The following is a 21,389-nucleotide window of genomic DNA, read 5'->3' as shown; positions in this document are numbered from 1 at the left end:
AAAAAATAACGAATATCGAATACCAAATTTTCATAACGAATATTCCAATATCCGAATATTTGGGTACAGCCCTACTACTAGGATGCAGTAGACGAACAGAGGCCAAATCAAGAAGCAGCTATAATGGAAGGGGCTAGTCAAAAAATAATATTAATAATATTTAGATTAAAGGGTTATGTTACCGATAAAGGCAGAAAAAAGCTTCATCCATCACTACAAAAACCACAAAGAAAGGTACCAGAATGTGTCTCATTAGCTTACTGAATTGTCAGAATTTCATACGTCTTGACTTGTGACTTGCTTGACCTTAAGCAAAGACTTGACTTTTCTTGCTTGACTTATAGCAGGGACTCGACTTGACTTCCATGATTCTTACCGCAATGACTTGGGACTTGTTTGAGACTTGATGGTTAGGACTGGAGACTGTGACTTACTCTTACTTCTGGTTTGAGGCCTACCTCTATCAGGACTATAATCTACCAAAATATATAGAATAAATGGGAAGACTATTGAGTCCATTTTTCATCTGAAATGCTCATAGATCTATGTTGTTACACCTCTGTGCCAGAGTGCAGCCTCACAGAGATGCCAGCGTTGTTATGAACTCTTAATTTCGTTATTTTTAGACAACTGAAATAACCAGCTAGAAGCATAAATTAGCAATCAAAACTATTGAACTGCCTCCAACACTGACTGTGGTTGTGATAACATATTCTGATTTTACCAAATATGTTTTTGCAACTCAAGCCTGGCTATGCAACAGCATAATTATGATTTATTTTTTTCCAGAGAAAAGAAAATGATTCAGATGAAAGAACAGATGTTGTTGCTCAGTGTCAGGCATTCTGCAAATGAAAATCATTCATTCCAAAAAGAGAACTGGAAAAAATGCCGACAGCTCTCATCTTTGGCTGACAAAATGATCATTCTTAAGCCAACTAAAATCTGCTCATCTTTTAAGATGATTAATGATAAAGGGATGACCCATTTCCAAAATGAAGATATAATATTTCTGGAAAAGTCTTTAAATTGATGAAGGTATGAAAGCTGCGGGGTAGAGGAGGTGTTGAAAGGTGGACGGGTGGTGTTGGCGGAGGGCCTGATAATGTGTAACACACTGGAAGTGTTCTGACCCAGTGTTCTCTACCTCCGTCCCTCCTTGAGCTTATAAACAACCTCTGTAAATTCAGCCAATCCTCCTGCTTCCCCACCTCCTCCACGCCCCTCACAAAAATAATGAAGCTTGCCACCATCTGTGTAAACAGGCTTGGCTAGTGTGAGCTGCATGCTCTCCCTCTAGTTCTTACTGGAGCCAGCCACAAGGCCCTGTGTGTCCCCAGTTGTGAGGCTGAGTGTGGTGGCAGTGGAGGGGAAGATGGGAGAGGAGAGGGGAAAAAAGGGAGGAGAGGAACACGGGGATGAAGTTACCCTCTTATTGGGCCCTTGTTGGTCTTCCGCCATGGAGCTTTTTCAAATCAATCCGGGGATAAAACCCTTAAGATTAGCCAGAAGGCAGGAAGAAGAGCCCTGGTTTTAATTTCTGTGGATACAAGCGCACAGAGCCGACTGAGTTCTCATCATCTACACGAGTAGGGGGGGCCCACCAGCGTTTGATTCATTTTGTAGGCCTATGCATTTTTCTGTGTTTGTGTGTGCCTCACGGAAAAGCGTTTGTTTGCTCAAGAGCTTTATTTACATTCACAGGCACTTTTTGGACACACTAAATTGATTCCAGGCCCGTTCCTGGGTCATGTCCATCAGCTCAGCCACAGTCCACAAACACTCTGCACACAGCGGGGCCATTCTCGAGGCCCGCTGCTCGCCGCCGCAGTGACACACAGCAGCCATTTTGTGGGAATGTCTTAAAAGCCTGGTTGAGGGTTTGGGTGGTTTGCATTTTACATGTTAACCCTCTACTTTCACCTGCGTCCCCGAAAACTTTCCCTCAGTCTGTCTTTCTCTCCCCGTGGCCTACTACTTTCCAGCCCATTCTCGAAAGTAACTCAACAAAGCAGTGAACATTGCAGGAGCACTGCTGTCGATAGACTGTGAGCTGCTGGAGGAAACCGCAGGCTAACCACTAAAAAGGGCTCAGATAGATAGTGAAAGTGCTCAACAGGAGCTCTCTGTGTACAGTCAGACCGGCCAAATTGTCACTCTTGGCTGTATTTCTAGTCTGCCTCTCTATGACAGGAATGCAGGGAGAATTCTGCATGTTTGTTGGCAGGGACATTTGCACAACAAACAGACGTCTCAATCTGCCAGCCACATTTTCTTCACTGGACTGACTGCTGGACACAGGAGGAGAATGTAAACAGATCTGTGTGGGATGTCAGTTTCCTCATTATTACAAGATAAAGATAGTATCCGAGGAATGTGTTCCTCAGAGGCTCCCTGACCAGGACGTCCCCCAGGCCAAACTCAAACGCTGACCCACCGGTCATCAGCTTGGATCCATACACAATCACTCCGGCCTCTCTCTCTATCTCTCTCACACTGATAAGAACCACCATTGTTTCATTTCTCCAGAAACACCCCGTAACCGGCGCTCCCTGCCAACCCCTGACCCTCCATCAGCACCGACCTCCAAGCCGCCGGAGGTTACAGGCCTTCTCTGTACGCAGCAGAGCTCCCCACCCTGAACGAGCCCCTTGCCCTCAGCACAGAATCAACTCTTTGTATGTTTGATTTGTTATGGTTTTTACCCCTCTCACTCGCTCACACACTTTTCCACCCTCACAGTGTCAGCGCTACGAGGAATTCTCGCTCAAAATTTATGTTTCTGTTTCAAGCTTTTATTTCTCTTCAAGCTCCTTCTCTTTCTCCTTCCTACGATCATATTAGCTGTTACTGGAAGTGGAGACTATAAATACTTCAGAGTAAATCTAATTTGGAGAGCGCAGGGGGAGGCCAATGGGTGCAGCATGCAGGTCACCCCCTCACTGACACCACTTCTCTACACTGGCCATGTTAATTAATAGGTGTTGACTTGCGTTTGTCCCACAAAGCCACAATTTAGAAAGTGTCTGAGAGGGTTGGTTTCCCCCTTTTGACAGCTGGGTGTATTCCTTTGTTATCAGAGCGAACCCACACATTCAGTATTCAGTTTGGAGTTTCTTAGATTGCGCCTCACCACACCATTTGTTTCCTGTCTTTTCCCTCTTCGATCCTCTCATTCCTTTTCCTGTTTTGATAAACTTCCTTTAGTCTTCCAAACCCATTTAATAATGTCTGATTTCACCTTTCCTTTTAAACATTTTAGAGCTCCATTATGTCTGTTTGTGTCCTCTGTCCTCCTTGGCATCGCGTCTCCTCGCCTTACTCTCTTGCCCTCTGTGTGGGAGGGTCCCTCAGCCTAGAATAACAGTGAGTGTTGTGGAGGTTGGGAGGCCAGAGCTGCTCAGAGAGCGGTGCTGTTGCAAAGGCCCGGGGCAGGGCCTCCTCTGGGCGTCCCGTTTGTCTTGGCCCGACATTCCCAGCCTCTCCGAGCGCCCCTGTGGTCGGCCTGTGGGTGTGGAGGCAGACGGTCACATTCCCGCCAGCCCATGGACAGAAGCATCCTGCGCCGCTCCCTCTCGGCTCTCAATCTCTTTGGACAAACACTGGCCAAGTCGCAAAAGTTACAGAATGTGACCAACAAGCCAATAATGGCAGGTCAGCTCCATATCTGATACCCCCTACAAGATAAGACTCAATCAATCAATCCAACAACTCCTATCATGTTTTTAAAGAACCATTGTCTTCTTCGCAGTTGTAAGGGTGGCTCTTGATAAAGGATTGCTCACACACACACATATACATGCCAGCCCCTCAATTTCTAAATTTGCTGAGTGTAATATTTAGGGAATAGTTTGCTCTGCTGAGATGAGACTAGTGATAAAATATTTGCTTTCCCTCGGATACCGTAATATCTTTTAAGCTGTCGAATCTTTAAAACCTAGATCAAATTTGAACAGCTTAGGTGTGTTATGTGCACACATCGTCTGCCAATGTAGCGGCAATCTAAACCATCTCTGCCGTTTCATAAGAAGCACCTGTGTTTGGAGACTTAACATTCCACATACTTATCTGACCAAAAAAAGGCCTTTGTGCATAGCACACATGTACTGAATAAACTGTACCGGACCATGAAGGTACACACTCGCCAGAGGGGTTATAATAATGTGTCAACTGGCTACTGATGTGCACCTACGCCTAAAAGTCGTTCAGCTGCATTGAAGAAACGTGTTTGCGGAAACTGCGAGACAGCACAAATGGAGCGTTTCCGGGGCTTTTCTGTATCATGTAATCATCACCTGTAGCTATGCTGGAAAATGTGGCTTTACACTCACTGTTGCAATTTCTCTACATAGTTTGCTTGTTGTGACAACTGCAAACTGTAAATGACAAGCCTCAGGCACCGAGGACTGCTGAAAAACAAAACTCCAGACTCTCTCCCCCCTCCCTTTTCCCCCTGCTGTCCTCTGCACACACACACATGTATGCATGCATGCACACACTCCAGCCACTGTTTGACCTGTTAGAGGGATCCAAACAAACATCCGCTCCCCCTGAAAACCACAGTCTGGATTTATCCGTCTGTTCTCCTGAGGAATGGTCGCTAAAGAAAACATAAAGTAAAAGCCTGGATGCGTCACCCGGCTGTTGACTCGCATGTGACTGACCTACCTGCTCATTCTTAGTCCGGAGCCTTAGTGTAACCAATCAATGGGTGGACTGTTGACCTCTCCCCTGGGTCGTAACTCGAGCTCATAAGGCCACAATAAAGCTAGCAAGGGGTACGCTAGCAAGGTGGCTTCCTTTGAGGAGTGATAGTCTCAAAATGGAAGGTTCAAATGGGCGAGCGGGAGGAGGGCTCGGCTCCGCTGAAAGCCACAAGGGCCCACACTGGTCACATTAATCACAGCCGGGATAGTGGCTCTATTTTTAGCTGGGAGTTATCCATCTATGTGCCTAATTGTCCCTGCCTGTGTCCACTGTCCTGGCTCCTCCTTAAAAGGTCCCGAAAGGAAAAAGAAAAAGAAGCTACTTCTGTCTGTTTTCCTCTCTTTCACTCTCACTCTGTCTGTACTTTGCTACACAAGGCACAGGTGTTCATCACTAATGATACCAGGATATTATTAGTCCCAGGCCTGTGTCGGAGTGTAGGGGATCTAAGTTTGCATAGTGTTCAGTCCCTGTTGGGTGGTTTTTAAAGCCTGCAGAACAAGGCCCCTCTGTGGTGCTGCTCATGTCGAAGTGTTTAAACTAGCGAGAGAGACCCTCTCCCTCCCCCGGTTTGAGGTTTTTTTTTCACAGCCCAAGACTTTTTTTTTTCACTCACATTATTATCGCTGTAAAGCACACCAACACAATGCTCTCCCACTTAGTCTCCCGCTTTTTCACAAACACGCACACACACAGGGACGGGCGCATACACCCCACTCAATCATCAGCACACAAACACACAAATGCAGACGCGCATGCCCCCTCCTCCGCCCTCCCTCTTATCCACAGTGTATATAAAAGCTGTATCGAATTGCACCTTGAGCTTAATTGGCTCGGCACTACAGTGCGCCGCTGTCGACAGTGACAAATCGTTCTTTCAGAGCCCCGAAGAATGTCTGCCCACTGCCATGTCAGAGGACACAGGAGGGGAAAAAAAGTTAATTGTCCCCTGGCCGCTGTTCAAATGATGTCGTAACGGCAAAGAAATTCATAGGAGATGCCGTTTGGAGCTTTATTTATTTGCCTCCTTCCTCTGTTTAAGATGGTGCCTGGCAGCATAGGGGCCTGTGGGCACCAGGGATTCAGGAGGAAGGGCCCCATTCTCTGTGTTTCTACTCAAGGAAAGCAAGCCAAAGCTTTAGTGGGACTGTTCCCTCTGATCACACACTGCCTCAGATCTGCCACTTCCTCCCAATGGATCACTCCCACTAGGGAGAGAAGCACACAGATCAGATGAAACAGCTAATTCAATTTAGAGCTATCTGTTATTTTAGGAGCTCAAATGTGACAGTGTGCATGTGAGAGAAAGACAGTGTATTTGCACACTGCCACTGAGACTGTGTGAGGGAGAGGTATGTCAGAAATGCACCAATGTGTGTGTGTGTGTGTTTGTGTGCTCTCCATCTGGCTTGACAGGGGACAGCTCGTCTCATAGTTGGCGTTCCTGCCCATAGAGCTGCTTTATTACTGATATCCTCCTGCCCTCTCTCATAACTCAGCCTTCTTATTTCAGTCTCCCTCGCAGCTTTCTGCCAGACAAAGCAGCACTGAATGTGTCACACACACACACACACACAAGGAGGAAGAGCTCTGTTCAGCGTCAGTAGGCGAACAGCTGTGGATGCAGAGCAGGAAGACAGCAGTAAGTCTGAGCAGAGCAGCAGGTGACTATGAAGTCACTGCAGCGTACAGAGCAGATGGAGAAGAAGGGAGAGAAACAGTTAAGTACAGGAGCGACTGAAGAGTAGTGCGTGATTCGAAGAGTTGTTCACTTTTTAAAAACTTTAATTCATCTAATCGAGGCATATCGTCAAAGTGAAAAACACTGACACCCAGTCAACCACAGTCTACTGTGGACTGAACAACCTCATGGCTGCAAATGACTTAAGCACCTTGCTTCAGGGCATCTTTACAGTAGTTATATAAGGAGAGGTGAAAGTTAAGGATGATAGCCTGGTTGCAGTGGACCATATAACCTACAGAGCAGGAGCCCGCAACAGTGTAATTTTCTCCACACTGTCCCTGAAGTTATTTAAGTATTTTCTCTCAGTCCCACAGAACCTCACTGCAGTCATGCAACCCCGTGTTTGATTAACGACAACGTGAAAACAAAAGTGTTATCCACAAAAATAACTAATAGCTACACGTGGGAGGGATTGAATTCAATGTCTCCTGACAGTGTTACCGCAGGACTTCGGACACTGTCTTAAGCCAACTTCTCTGCATACAGTGAGTTTTGTTCTTTGTATGAGGGGATTTTAAACATCTGTAAGGGTTATATTCAATCTGAGTATCGCCAGAATAAATTTTACCATGGTATGTTTTGCCAACCACGGACATGTTACATTTTTACATTTCATATGTAGGGAATATGTTGACACCCTACGTTTCTTCATGTTTCAATTTTCAATTTTATGTTGTGACAACTCTGGGTAACATGTGGTTGGGTTTAGGACAAAAGCCACTAGGTTAAACTTAGGAAAACATCAAGTTTTGGCTTAAGAAAAATATTCCACTGCTGGACATTTGAAAAATTTGTGCAACATGATCATAGAAAACAGAGGAAAAAGACCATTTGCCTTTGCTCAAGAGGTAGAAAACCTTCCACTACCAGAATGCACTGCACCGCAGCGGACCAATTAATGCTCCCGCTGGTACCTGACGTAATGCAAAGTGTCTGTTTAACACAATGGCGGACAGCTGGTAACGAATGATCTCGTATCATGTAATTATGTAATTAAGTAAGCTGAAATATGCTTCTGAAAACATTTGAGCTGAGAAATAGGTGGTCCACTAACAATCTTGTTTTATATTTGTTCAAGACTGCCTAGCTTTAGCGTTTGTTCAGAGTCTGAGTTTGAGAGAGAGATGAGGGCGGGTCTGTCTCTTGATCCAGTTCTATACTCTTTAGCTCCTTTCCACCGAGCAGTACGATACAGTTCAGTTCAGTTCGGTACACTTTTTTCCATTTCCACTGTGGAAAGTTGTGGTACCAATGGAACCGTTCCGTACCTTCCCATTTTTGGTCCCCCCTCTGTTGGGGTACCTAGCACACAGATCTGGTACTAAAAGGTGGAGCTGTGAACACTGCAGTCCGTTGGTTGGTCAATAGCGGACGGTCACTCTGCTCAGGACTGAGTTGTGGCTGGTTTTGAAGCTCATGTAACCACTGTTCATTCTGTGGAGAGTTTTATTGGTTAACTGTTACTATAAAAAAGAAAGTATGTTTTGCTGGCTCTCGCAGCAGCTGGAGTTGGAGAAAAAATAACTTAATTCACTGGGCCGACTGCCGGCAACTTTTAAGGTGGAACATTAACTTGTAATGTGACTCATTGAGTGAGTGAGAAAATGTCGGCGTGCAGCCTCATTCTGTGGATGACATACCAGGTGCAGACTTCCATCTGTGTCACTGGTTATGAGGAAATATATTGAGGATATTGCTGGTCGGAGCAGTGAGTATCAACACCCCCCCATCATCTGCATCATCTAGCAGAGTTTCATTGGCAGGGGAGCAGGGAGTGGTTATATGCGGAGCAGTTTACCACAGTTCATCTTGACATACTACCCAGATTCTTATGACACAAAGCTGGTTGAAAATTGGCAAGGTATTACTTTAAAATACCCGACACTCAAACGTGACTGGAAATGTCACTGGTCTCGAAAAAGTGGTCTGCAGCTTGGCAGCTGTCTCGCTTAGCTCTTACGCCATCCAACATCCCCTCCTCCTAAAGAGAAACTCAGTTCATGAACATGTACTCTGAACTACATCACATATGAAATGTACAAATGTAACATAGCTGTGGTTTGTAGAAACATATTATATTATTATGCCAATGGCTCTCAAACTTTTTCTGTCATGCCCTCCTACAGAAGCCGAAAAAAGTTGATTCCCACCAACCCCACAATTTTTTTTATCAATCATGAACAATAACTGGGGAATCAAGTTATTTAAAAAAAAGCCTCAATTTTGAATGTTAGTGAAATTAAGGTCAGCGTGATAGCATCAGCATTGTTTTCCCCACATAAATCTTACTTATTCACCTTTGTTTCACTCCATATTTTTCCTCTGGTCATCCACGCCCCACCTGCAGGGGCAGAACCACTGTACAGGGCCGCCAGAATGAAATCACCAGATTCACCTCAGAGGCTAAGTCATTTTATCATGTTTCCCCCTGTTTCCAGTCCTGATGTTCCATCGTTAATGCAGATTAGAGAGGTAGTTATCTTCTCATCTAACTCTTGGCAAGACAGCGAATAAGCGTAAAATGTCAAACTATTTCCTTTAAAATGCAGAACAGTTTAAACCATTACAGGATTCCCATCAGGGCTGCAAAGATACAAACAAAAGGCATGAGCTAGCTTGTCACATTTGGAAATCACAGTGCCTGTGGCTGCTATTATTGGTCACAAGATCCTGGAGTATCTCCCTCTGTAGGACTATTAATCCCTCCCCGGTGCCTACAACACTCTGTACTCACAGTGATCTGCCAAATCAGAAACTAGGCCTCATCATTCCCTTTCCCCACTTCAAATTTCCAAACTGCTTCAGGGATTCAAAGAGGCAACGTCCTGTCACGAACTGTAAATATCTCTTACATGTACAAACCTAAGCACCAGAGCTTATGGGGCCTTGTATATTTTGGGGACTAATTTAATAAAACAATTTGAATTTTTGAAACAATGGAGTTATACTATAGACACGCATCAGTCAAAATGTGTGTTTCAGATTCAGAGACATGACCTCATACAGCCTCTGTGGGTTTTATTTTTATTTTTTTGTTTTCAGCATCTCCCCACTTAAATCCACATTTCAACACACACTCTCAGTGAAATATGCGTCTGTGTGATTCAGCATGTGTCTACAACAATAACATGCGGCATCTGGTTCTGTGCGGAGCTTGCATTTCTCGTTCTCCAGCTCGTTTTTACAGCTGTGTAAGACATCATGCAAAAAAGAGGGCAGCCGTACCACATGTGTTTTTCAGATTCTGCGACAGTGTTTGTTCTAATTGTCTCCATGCTTTTTCCTGCCTCTCCTCATATTTTTCATTCCTCGTCTCCCCCCGCTATCTCTGTCTGTCTCCCTCTCAGACCTGGCTGACAACCTTGCGATGGACGACTTCACCTTCCAGGAGCAGCTGCTGACCCCTCGCTTAGCCACAGCCGGGGTCGGAGGCGTCTCCTCACCTGCGGCGCCTCTGTGGAGGAGTTATCTGGTCCTGATGCTTCCTGTGACGCTTTCCCTGCTAATGCTTTGTCACCACTGACCAGTGCACTCTCACACTCCCATCATCTTTCCCTCTAGGAATTCAAACTGTGGGACGGGACATCTTTTTGTAAAGTTCTGGTTCCCGATGTAAAGTTCTGTGGCTCAGCAGAGGAAGCATGAACAACAAATAATGCTACATGTCTTTTAATGTCTCAGCAAGAACCTTTTTTGTTTATTCAACATCGCTGGATATACTCAACATATCTATTAAAGCACACCAGATAAACCCATGGCACTGTGTAAATAAACTTGCCCTCTGGTTCACTCCCACTGTGGTTACAACAACTTGTCTGCCCTCTTGCCTCTCGTCCCCTCTGCTCTCACACTGACTTCTGTATAATAACAAAGTGATGGGTGCCCTCGTCATGACACAGCTTTGTTATGGACCTGCAAGTGAAGAGCTACTTGGAGAGCAAACACACAACAGACCTTTGTAAAAATGCTCCCAGTCTGCAACACATTATTGCCCAAAGAAACAAGTTGGAAGAAGAAGAAAACTTCTGATACTCTCTTCCATGGTGGCGAATGATCTCCTGCCAGGACTGGGCTTCAGCTGGTGAGTTGTTGTGAAGTCCTTATCCCCAGAGGCTGAGGTTAAACCTTTATTTAAACATGCACTGTACCTTAACAAGCTCTGTTACTACTTAAATCTCCCTGTTTCTCTCATCGTTCGTGTCCTAGTGATAGCTAAATTATTTCAGACTCAAGAGTTCACACTCCCACCGTCAGTGTTTGCTTTATTTTGTAACGCTGCTGATTTTTTTAAAACAGTAACAGCCCTATAATAATAAAAAAAAAAGATTCAAGGGCTATCATGAGAGTCTAAACCTACAAATCAGCCTGAAAACTGTACAGATGTGTGTTTCTCTGTGTTGGTGCCATGTTTACAAAACAATTATTTGAAATATTGGCACAAGGATATGTGATTTGTGGACTGAATTATTGGCTGAACTGTGAAGCATTGCTGCAATTTTCTGGCTTATTCTTTAGCACTGTGGGTAAAGCGAGGACTAATGTGAAGTATAAATATGTGTAAAAATATGTGTAAATTACTTTTGTAATGTTGGTTTGCATCGAGCTCATACACGCTCAAAGTCTGGCCTAGTTTGTAATTAATTATTTGTTATTTTATGCTTTGTTTAAACCAGAAGTCAGATCATTTTTATTGTTTGTTTGGTCTGGTTTTTGCGGTGAAAACTGGAGCTCCCTTGTTTAGACTGGAGAAGTTGTGATGGATGTTTAGACAGACACTAATTAAAAGCTGAAAGTGTATCTGCTGCTGCCACCCAGCTGACTTCACAGCTGTGAGTGTAGACTGTACTCACACCAGACTATCCATCCATCCACCCTTAGCTATACAAGTTTGTCCTCGAGGATTGCGGGGGTCTGGAGCCAATCCCAGTTGACATTGGGCGAGAGTGCTGGACAGGTCGTTAGTCAGTCACAGGGCTGACACACAGCACAAAGCACAGGTGTAGCTGATAACAGTAACCATGGCTCTGTTCCATTCAGGTGTGCCAGTAAGTCATGTCAGTGAGCCAGCACGCAGAGTACCAGGGGCCTGACGCTGGAGCACAAACAGAATGCAGCCCTAATTAATGTTATTAGTCACACCTGTTTTGTCAGGCCAACGTCAGGCCTGTGATTAGAGGTTAATAAAAATGAATGCCCGGGAACATGTTGCTTCTTTCAGTTAAATGTTGATGTATAAAGTCCAATGTATAATAAACCAAACATGTTTTACTGTTTTCTTAACCATGTACTTATACAGTGATTATGAAAATGTGTACTATTCTGCAGACTTGCTTTTGTCATAAATACAGTTGTAAAAATTATCATTGCGAACGTATTTCTCATATTTTAATTTATATGACACTTTAAGGGAGATATCCAGCCGAACAGCACATCAAATTTAAAGAGCAACTCCACATTGAAGGTCTGGTGTGTAGAATTTAAGGGCGACATATTGGCAGAAATGGTATAAAATAATAATTAATATGTTGTCATTAGTGTATAATCAACCTAAAAATACGAATCATTGTGTTTTCGTTACCTTAAGCCCAGCTCAGACCAAAGATTCGCGACGAGATGAGTTGTTCTACAAACCTGCCGGTTCACACCAATGCAACTAGACGAGATGGTGTATCATCTCTATGCAACAACTCTCTGTACTGCCGTTCTAATTTCCAGCTTTAAAGGCTAATTTTGTGGCTGTACATAATTTTTAGCTTCTTACAATATGAATGAGGATAATGATAGTGAGCTACTGGCTACAGGTACATCTGTTGTATTGATGAAACAGTGAAAAGCAGAAACAAAATTAGCATCAGATGGACTGTATTCATAATAATTACGCCATAATAATCTAAATAACCAGCGCCAATTAATCAGTTAATAAAAATGTGTGTGGGCGGGTCATAAGCACACCGTGAGGACAGAAACAGACGGCTTGGCGGGGATGGAGCACCTGCCACAGCACGATGCACTACTATGTAAATCTCATGTAAAGAGCAACTACACAATAACTTCATTTACATGTACAAAATATTCCAGGTTTTGTTCTTATTCTGAAAAAGTCAATATTCCTGCTAAACTGTTGACATGGTTAATGCCAATAAATATTCCACTAATATTTCCATTTACATGCAGCTGTGCATACTCCAATTTACATGCTATTTCATGTTGTTAATCACATCATAATATGGAAAACTATATGGAAAAGAACATCTGGAGCTGCTTGTCATTTTGCTTCTTTTTCAATATAGGATTTTTTCAGAAGTTTCCACCTGTGGTGGACCTGTTGAGCCGTGCAAACACAGTCTTGCTCTTTCATTCTGTCAGCCACCTTCTTAAAAAGGTCAGTGTTGTAGTATATGTGAATAAGACTTCCTTAATGTTTCAAAGTGGGTGTGTTTCTCCTTCCAGCCAGAAATGTGGGCTTTTCTTTTGACATGACTCGTATCAAATTCTGAATATTTCCATCCTCAGAATAACAGTGGAATATTAGTGCGCATGTAAATGTAGTCAATGAGGAGGAGACTTCACACCTGACTACACTCATCCTTACAGGAGGGTGTGGTTAGGTGTGGTTTGTTGTACTTGTGACCACACCCAACTGTGATGTAGTCTTGCACTGCAGCTGCTGGATGGTGGCACAGGCAGGATTTTATTAGAAGTGAATTCTGGGTTCCTTTCAGATGTTTATTTTCCTCTTTTGTAACAGGTCAAACAGATGATGTGAGGTCATGTCACGGTTTTTGCATTACAGCAACACAGAGATCAATATAAGAAACAAATCCTGTCATCTAACACATCACCAGTAAATGTCAGATTTTGTTGTCAGTTCCTCAGAATCAAAGACCAGCGGATAGGTCTTAGACTTTACACAGCTTTCAGCAATCAGGGAGTGATCTGTTGTACAAACAACAGATGCCAGTTTGTACACCAACAGCAGCCACAATACACCAGACTGAGATGCAGCATGTTTTGGGTAAGAGGAATGACTTCTGCTTTTTCCCAAGTGGAAAAACTTTATCTTTAGACTATTATAACTTTATTGTGTTATCTCAACTGCTCTCTGCTCGTACATATAATCCACAGTTACAGTAAGTGAAAAAGGACAGATCCTGCCCCACTTCCCTTTTTAGTTTCTGTTTCACTGGTTTCCATTTTTTACAGTTTTCTTAGTTACTCTTGTAGCATTCTACCTCTGGGGTTGTCTGTCCAAATTTTGTGATAACAGGACAGTTACATTTCAACACCCCATAATTTTAATCAAGATAAAACTGCAACTACATTTCCCAAGAGTCTTAGCCATAAACACGCAATCAAAAAACTTATGGGATGTGTCATTGCTAACAAAATATTCATTTTTGTTTAAATGATAAAGTGTTCAATTTAAACCGAAGAAGATGCCCATTAAAGCCCCATATATGTACAATTTTTATGTTCTTTATGCAGTAATCTCTCTGTATTTTAAGTCTATTCACTTGGGGTTTTTTATACTACCACCAGGTGGCACCAAAGTAAGAAATTTTCAAATTATACATGCAGCAGCTTTATATTAGCATGCTTCAAGATCACTGGAGTGCCACCCACCTGTCTAGATTGGTTTACCAATTAATATTTGCTGGAGGCATGTTTAATTTGAAAACGGTGTGCACCATTTTGCTACTTTTTCTGGGTCAAACAACGTGTCCTTAAAATTGTACGCATTAAATGAAGCTAAATTGCAATTTAGTTTGTCAGGTGACATTAGAATATGGACAGAAAACTTGAGTATTATGTTTTAGCTTTTACAAACAAAGTTAACTCTGAGAAAAGACATTGTTAAAATGATACTATTAACTAGTTTAACAAACACTAGCTTTGAATGAGGGACAAAAAAAATAAGCCAATGAGAAAGTGCCACAAAAACAAAACAAAACAAAACTGCAGTTCCTCTAATGGCCACTTGGGGCTGGCTCTAGAAGTGACTCACTCCCTATAGACCCTCATTACAAGCCCAACTTTACAGAAGAAATAAACATGTTCACAGCCTGATACAACAAAAGGTTTGTGTCTCTGGATCTACTTTTCTCCTTTCATGATAACAGCAAGATTACTAGATTTTCATATTCTCACCTGTTTACAATTTTTTAAGACTCAAAGTTACGCATAATTAAGGGTGTGGTCACTTTGAGTGGCAGGCTATCTGCAAGGCATCACCACAGCCTATGAGTTAGACCCACCCCTCACTCTCTCACAGCGTCGTCTTCTCATTTTAATGCAACACATTCTCATCCCAACACGTCAAATATCTTCAGTGGCCTTTCATGCCTATGACGCACTAGGTATCCTCCTCCATCTGTTGTTGACATCCCAGGATACAGCTAGATGCATACAGTCTTTTTCAAAATAAACTTACATTAGTTTAACACTTTGTATATACAGTTATTTCCTTGTGCAACAAAAGCACGGGGTTAGGTTTAGAAAAAACATGGTTTGGCTCTACGTTCACAAAGGATGTGAACAGCAGCCTCCCAGTTGAAAGTCCGGGGTTTGTTGGATGGATCCATCCTCCTCCCCTCCCACCCACTCTATAGGGACTTTCCAGCTCCTTATATTGTGTTGTTACAGGTGTTGTTTCAAACTTGGTCTGGTCTGTCTGGCTGTCTGGTTGTGTTATAAACAAAAGCACCTTTTGTGGCAGCATGATACTGCTGCTAAAGGTACCTTTTTGCAACAGGGTCTGACACCAAAATCACTGACAAAGCGATGGTATTTGACGACTTCAGGGGAACAGTCACTTCAGGTCACATCCAAGATGGCTTCAAAACAGGAGTCCCAAACCAACGGCAGACCTCACGGTGGCTACGTCCACATCCATTATATTTTTACAGTCTATGGCTTTGACTCATCTATGCAACAAATTCTCAGGCATTGTTTTTTTTCTCGTTATTTTGTTTCACCCAGTCCCGCCCTACTGCACTGTGATTGACTAATACTATCCCGAACTATGACCTCTTTGTCTTAACCCTAACTGCACCCTTCTGCAGCACATTGACTCGATAAACTCTAGCCTATCACACCACAGTAGGGTGATAAATAACTGTGCAGTTCTCTGGGGTCTTAACGGAGTCTTAGCGGAAATGTAGGAGGTCATTAACTGAGGTAACAGTGGTAAGCTAGGTTGTTAAAGAAAGGGGTGGGGAAGGGTAAACTGAAAAACATTAAATGACAGATATCAAAATAACTTCTGAAACACTTTGAACGCCACATATTTAGGCATTTAGGGTGGAATTTTCCTTTAAGTGTGAGGGGATAATAAGAGAGAGAAAATGGATGGCATGCTGCAGGGGTTATGAATAGGACACACAATGTTGCAAGTATATATGTTACTTTATGTGCTTTTCACCCTCTGATCCACTTCAAAGCCTTTCATGAATCATGTAATTTATGTTTCTCTGGAGTGTGCTGGTAGTTCTCCGAAACCTCAAAGCAGCATGTGAATCATGTGTGTTATTCTCTGGATCTGTATTTCTCACTCCCAGCAGATGATGAACCACTTTGGGCATAAGATCTGCCTTTCTCTGTGGGGTTTCTCTACACCCAACCCCATTAGTTTCACCCCTGGAGTCACCTTAACCAGGTAACAGACGCTCACCCACAGCTCAACAATGAAACGAGGTTCATTAGTCCTAATTGTTTGTGTTTTGTCTCGCTCTTTAAAGCCTGTCTACTTTCTTAACAAGGCCAATCACTCACAGCTCCACACATAACACGCCTGTCACTACAAACGCACTTCAAAATCCTGTTTCTGTGTCCTGGCGCTCTGCTGTAACTTTTCACACCCACGCAGCCTCTGCTCCCCAGATCCAGATAAAAACACCATTGTTATCCAGCTGTGCTTTTCTCCCCTGAACTGGATTGCAGCTTTTAAGATGGAAAAGAGAGGCTGATCATTAGGAGATGAGCAAACGCTGGCTGCAGAGAGAGCAGCAGCTCACCCAGGATGGGGGGGGTTATACTCTGAATGCTAATGCGAGGCTGGAGAAAGGGCAAACAGGCCTATTGAAATGCAGAGTTCACGTGTTTTCTTAGGGTAATATTGGGGCAATGTTGGAACGGCAAGCATTATGAGAGTGAAAGGTCAATTTGATGTTAGTCAGCAGGAACAGTGAGAATAGCTGACTATCAGGAATTGTTGCATTTTCTGCCTGAGTGACTGACTCCCTATGAATATGTATTTCAGCACTATTTCATAGTCACACAAAGATGTTTGGGCTTGGGTACCTTTACGAGCCTGAGGGGTCATCGAGCGGCACATATGAATTAAAATAACAATATAATTCAGGTGCTTGAGTGTGTATGGGCTCCCCAGTCCAGTCCAATTTTTACCAAGCTGGATGGTGAAATTCCTCAGCCGGAGAGAAAAGCCTGAGACATGTCACGTCGTTCAAAGCTCATTCATGTCTAATTACCATGGCACTGGACCATTTTCTTACCTTTTGTTGGCCTATTGAGAGGAGCGCCGGGCCCACGCTCTCCCATGCACACAGCTCCAGCATCCTCCTCCTGCTCCTCAGCAACCGCTGGCTTCCCCTGCAGCAGCCGCAGTCACACAGAATGAATGGAGCCGCCTGAGGAATGTGGACACAAAAGGAGGAATGTCATTTTGCTGAGTGCTACCCCCCCTTAACCAATGAACGTGTGCACACACACAACACACACACACAGAAGCCCCACACAAGTCCAGGCATGTTTAAACACTAGGGGTAAAAAGTCTGATTATGACTTATTTTAAATTAAGGGATTTACGGAAAAAGGCTGGATGCAACATTGTGCACTTAATCAAATTCTCTGTAACATTTTTGAGACTAAATTTCTGCCCTTTCTGGTTTACAATGATTATCTTTGAAGAGAGGAAATCTGTGACGGTGATTTTAAGAGGCTGACAGTTAACTTCTCGCATTTCATTGCTCTAACTGATTGTCCTATCAGGGGAAAATAGACTTAAATTGATTTTTCCACTGTTACAAGAAGAAACAAGTTGCAAGGAGGGCAAAGGTCAGAGACAAAAAACAGCATGACTGCAGATTTAACAAACTGCTCCTGAGAATAGGAAAAAGAAAAAACCCTGGTGGAAAAAAAAGAAAGGAATATGAGTGAAGGAGACATGAGATATTCTTAGCAAGCAGAGGACGGACGAGGATATGGGGGATTTAACATATCTGTTGAACAGATGGCATATTGAAAAGTAACATTTCAGAACACATGCAGATGCACACTCGAGAATTTAAGGATGAAATTATTCAGCCTGAAAGTTTGTAATGAAGGGATTTGTTACAGTTTTTCCCTGATCTCCGTGTTTATCTTTAAGGCGTATGCTGGTGCTTTAACACAAGCTACGATGTGTTCAACAAACGTTTTGAGTGATTTTTGGATTATTCCAAATGCACACCATGACAGTGAGCTGCTCGCATGGTTTATATGTTTACAAAAGGAATGTACTGTGATCTTCCTGTTCAGTGGGATTAACAATTCATTTATTAATTTTTGTAATACTTTAATACTCTCCGTCCACTTGTACAGCTCCACCATGCTTCCAGCAGACTGTTTACTGTAGTTTACAGGACTGGCCGCACTATGACAGGCAGCTGCACATTAAGAGACACAACTGCCCCGTTGCTAACAGCACACAGCCTGACCTGTGTTTGTGTAAGGAACAGGCCTGTAATTTTGACTCCATGGTTACTGTAACACTAGCCAGGTTTTAATCCGAGGGTTTTAAACAAACTAAGATGTATTGGATTATAAAGGCTGAACAGAAATAACACATTTGGACAAAACATGTCTTCAGAGTCATGTGCCTTGTTGTTATGTAAATCACTGTCATACAATTAAAAAAGGCATTTGGAGAAAAAAATGTCAAATAAATAATGCTACACCATCATGAATGGATTCATGATGGTGTAGCATTATTTACTGAAGGCCGCACCCCGGCCTTCATCTTCAAAATTAACACAAATTAACACAAATTAACTGCTGACAAGGGAGAGACTCAAAATGACCACAAAGAGGAACTGCAAAGAGATTCAAAAAACATCAAGAAGAGACACAAAATGACTACAAGGAAACACAAAACGACCAAAAAAGACACAAAGGAACTACACAAAGACATAAACAGCCACAAGAAGACACAAAGTGACTACAAAGAGACACAAAATGACGACAATGAAACCCAAATAAACCACAAGGAGACACACAGTGACCACAAAGACACAAACAACCACAAGGAAACACAAAAAACTAAAAAAGACATAAAACCACAAAAGATCCGTAACTACTACAAAGACGCAAAACCACCACAATGTATCTTCCTCCTGTGTAGGATCGGTGTTGGGACCTTTTGCATATCTGTGCCCAGGGGCCCATTGTCTCACAATCCGCCCATATGCTCCATAATGGGTTGTCATTTAATTTAAAATTTCTCATCATGGACACGCTTCAATTACAAAATTAAGTGGTCTTCAACACGGGGATTCAGGACCCCTAAGGGTCCCTGGGGTGTTTCGAGGGGGAGGAGAGAAAAAGCTTTATATTTACTAATGATGTCACTTATTTTACATTAGGGCAGAGGTGTGGTTAAATTGGTTTATCTCTGTGGTTATCTCCAGTCTGACTGTAAAAACAGATAAGGAAACCCTTTCAACATCAGGTCAAATGAGGCTGTGCAGTTCTGCTATTAAGGTGATTTGTGACTTTGAGGACTTCTGGTTATCTACAGTTTCCTTTCCTTGTGTCATGTGGACCAGTAATAAGTCTTCATGTTATGCCACAGTGTAGCTCCACCCTCAGCTCCAGTCCTGATTTTCAAGACTGGTTTCCACTCGTCTAGACACTGCAGAAAGAGAGAGATCCAGGGTTTTCAAGTCCCTGCTCCACGCTCCACCCCTGGTGTTCCTGCTTTCCAGGTCTTTGTCCCCGGAACTTACACTCACTCCTGGGTGTCCACTAGGGTTTTCTGCTCGCATCTGGATCCCAGTACGACTAGCATACAGTCCAGAGTCCTGTCCTACAGAAACCACGGCCTCTCCAAGTTTGGAAAGAAAGCAAGAAAAGAAAGAAGAGAAAACACCTTCCCGGCAACTTTCCACCGTCTCCTCTCCTCCCGTGGTTTACACTTTCGTCGAAGCTGTGAAGCAGCAGTGTGTTTCTGAGATTCCTGCCTGCAGTTTGAAAAAGTTTTTACGTGTTTTAAAACTGTTGTTTCGTTGCTTTTTCGTGTTTTTTCGATTGAGTCTGGCACTCGATATTTATCACACACACCCGTGCTTTCAAGCGGACGACATTTGGACAGTGTTTAAGGTCGTTTTCGGTGTTTTTTCCTGCCTCAAAGTTTCAGAGGTGGCCTCAGAGCTGCTGCTGTGAATGAAGTATCTGTTGAGCTGAAGAAATCAGCGCGTCTCCATGAGGAAACTCAGCGTGGGAGTCGCTCAAACTTTGTCCTAGCTTACACACACACACACACCTGGGCGATAATATAGATAGCTTAGTTTTATACTTTTTTTGTGCTGGTAACTTTGTAGTTTGCTTTAAACGGACATAAAATGAAGACGCTGTTGGTGTTGTGTGTGGTTTGCACGCTGGTTGTGTTGTCTGTGGCGGTGACTGCGGAGCAAAAGTTGAAAAACTGCAACGACGTCCGTGCTGCTTACAGCTCCAAAGGCTTCAACGTCAACGATGTCCCCAACAAAGGAGTCAACGGTGAGTCCATGAGATTTTAGCTTTTAAACCTGTTCTTTTAAAACCTCAATTACTGTACTCCACAGCAGTGGTTCCCAAGGTGGGGGCCGGGGACCCCCCACGGGTCCTACAGAGGTCTCCTGGTGGTCCTTAAGCTAGCTAATGAGAACATTTTAAGCTAGCTACATGTGTGAGGGGGTAAAGGTCAGTGAGATTCATTCACAGGTTTCTGCTGTAACATTGTCAGTTTCTGTAATACAGAGGAGACAGTCGGCTATTTGACGCCACAACTCACTTTAAAAGGTTTTCCAGATGTTTGTCTAGAAGACCATATCTTATAAAGCGTTATAAAGTTTAGGAGTTGTTGACATGAAATGTTTGAAAGGCCCTACAACAAATAGTTAAACTGTCACTTTTGTGTAGGGACATTTTGTGCTTCTGTCAAAGTCTATGTGGAAACACAGTTAATGGGATAGTTCAGGTCTTTTTGAAGCGGGGTTGTATGGGGTACTTAGACGTAGACGGTATATTACATTCAGCAGATGTAAGTCGGCACACTCCCAGCATTAAGAAGCTAACACAGAAGCTAAGCTATGTACAGCTAAGGAGGGGTTAGCAACAAAATATATTTTAGCCACCTAAAAAATTTAACATCAGTTTAATTGTACACTTTACCGAGAGTATTTTCATGGCTTTAACTTAATGCCAGATTCTGATTTCCAGTTGGAAAATGAATGAATGAATACATCACTCTCATTAAAGCCAGACTCCATTGAGAAAACCAGTGATTTAACATTGCTGAACACAGGAGCTGCTGGTCTACCACTCCCTTGATCAGTGATTTTGTTTGTGTTATTGTGTGATTTTGTTGTTTTAAAGGGTGGTTTTGGATTTGCTAAAGTCACACATTAACACAAACATACTGATCGAGGCAGCCAGGCAGCAGGGTCCATGTTCAGCAAGCTGAAATTACTATTTTTGTCAATAGAGTCTTTAAAGAAAGCACAGATGAGGAACTAAAGCTGTGAACAGCTTTCCTGTCATAACTCAGTATAGCGTACACTTGAACTTATTTTATTTTTTAGATGGCTAAATTAATTTTATTGCTGACCCCATCCAAAGTAGTACATTGGTTAGCATCCGTGTACACTGACAATGGATAAGTACCCCATACAACCCCACTTCA

The 21,389-nt window shown here is 43.0% G+C and overlaps 2 protein-coding genes across 2 annotated transcripts in view; both read left to right on the top strand.

Annotated features, from left to right (window-relative positions):
* Nucleotides 1–11,811, top strand: part of gpc3 (glypican 3) — a 147,976-nt gene extending 136,165 nt beyond the window's left edge. Inside the window, exon 8 of the mRNA XM_050043077.1 lies at nt 9,799–11,811. Within this exon, the coding sequence (XP_049899034.1) occupies nt 9,799–9,974 (176 nt within the window). The 3' untranslated portion in view covers nt 9,975–11,811. The remainder of the gene's footprint in view (nt 1–9,798) is intronic.
* A 7,555-nt stretch (nt 11,812–19,366) lies between these two features.
* gpc4 (glypican 4) overlaps nt 19,367–21,389 on the top strand; it is a 39,306-nt gene continuing 37,283 nt past the window's right edge. The window contains exon 1 of the mRNA XM_050041762.1: nt 19,367–20,224. Within this exon, the coding sequence (XP_049897719.1) occupies nt 20,068–20,224 (157 nt within the window). The 5' untranslated portion in view covers nt 19,367–20,067. The remainder of the gene's footprint in view (nt 20,225–21,389) is intronic.

Source organism: Epinephelus moara, chromosome 4 (genome assembly GCF_006386435.1).
Source record: "Epinephelus moara isolate mb chromosome 4, YSFRI_EMoa_1.0, whole genome shotgun sequence".
Classification (NCBI taxonomy): Eukaryota; Metazoa; Chordata; class Actinopteri; order Perciformes; family Serranidae; genus Epinephelus; species Epinephelus moara.
This window is presented reverse-complemented; position numbering and strand designations above follow the sequence as displayed.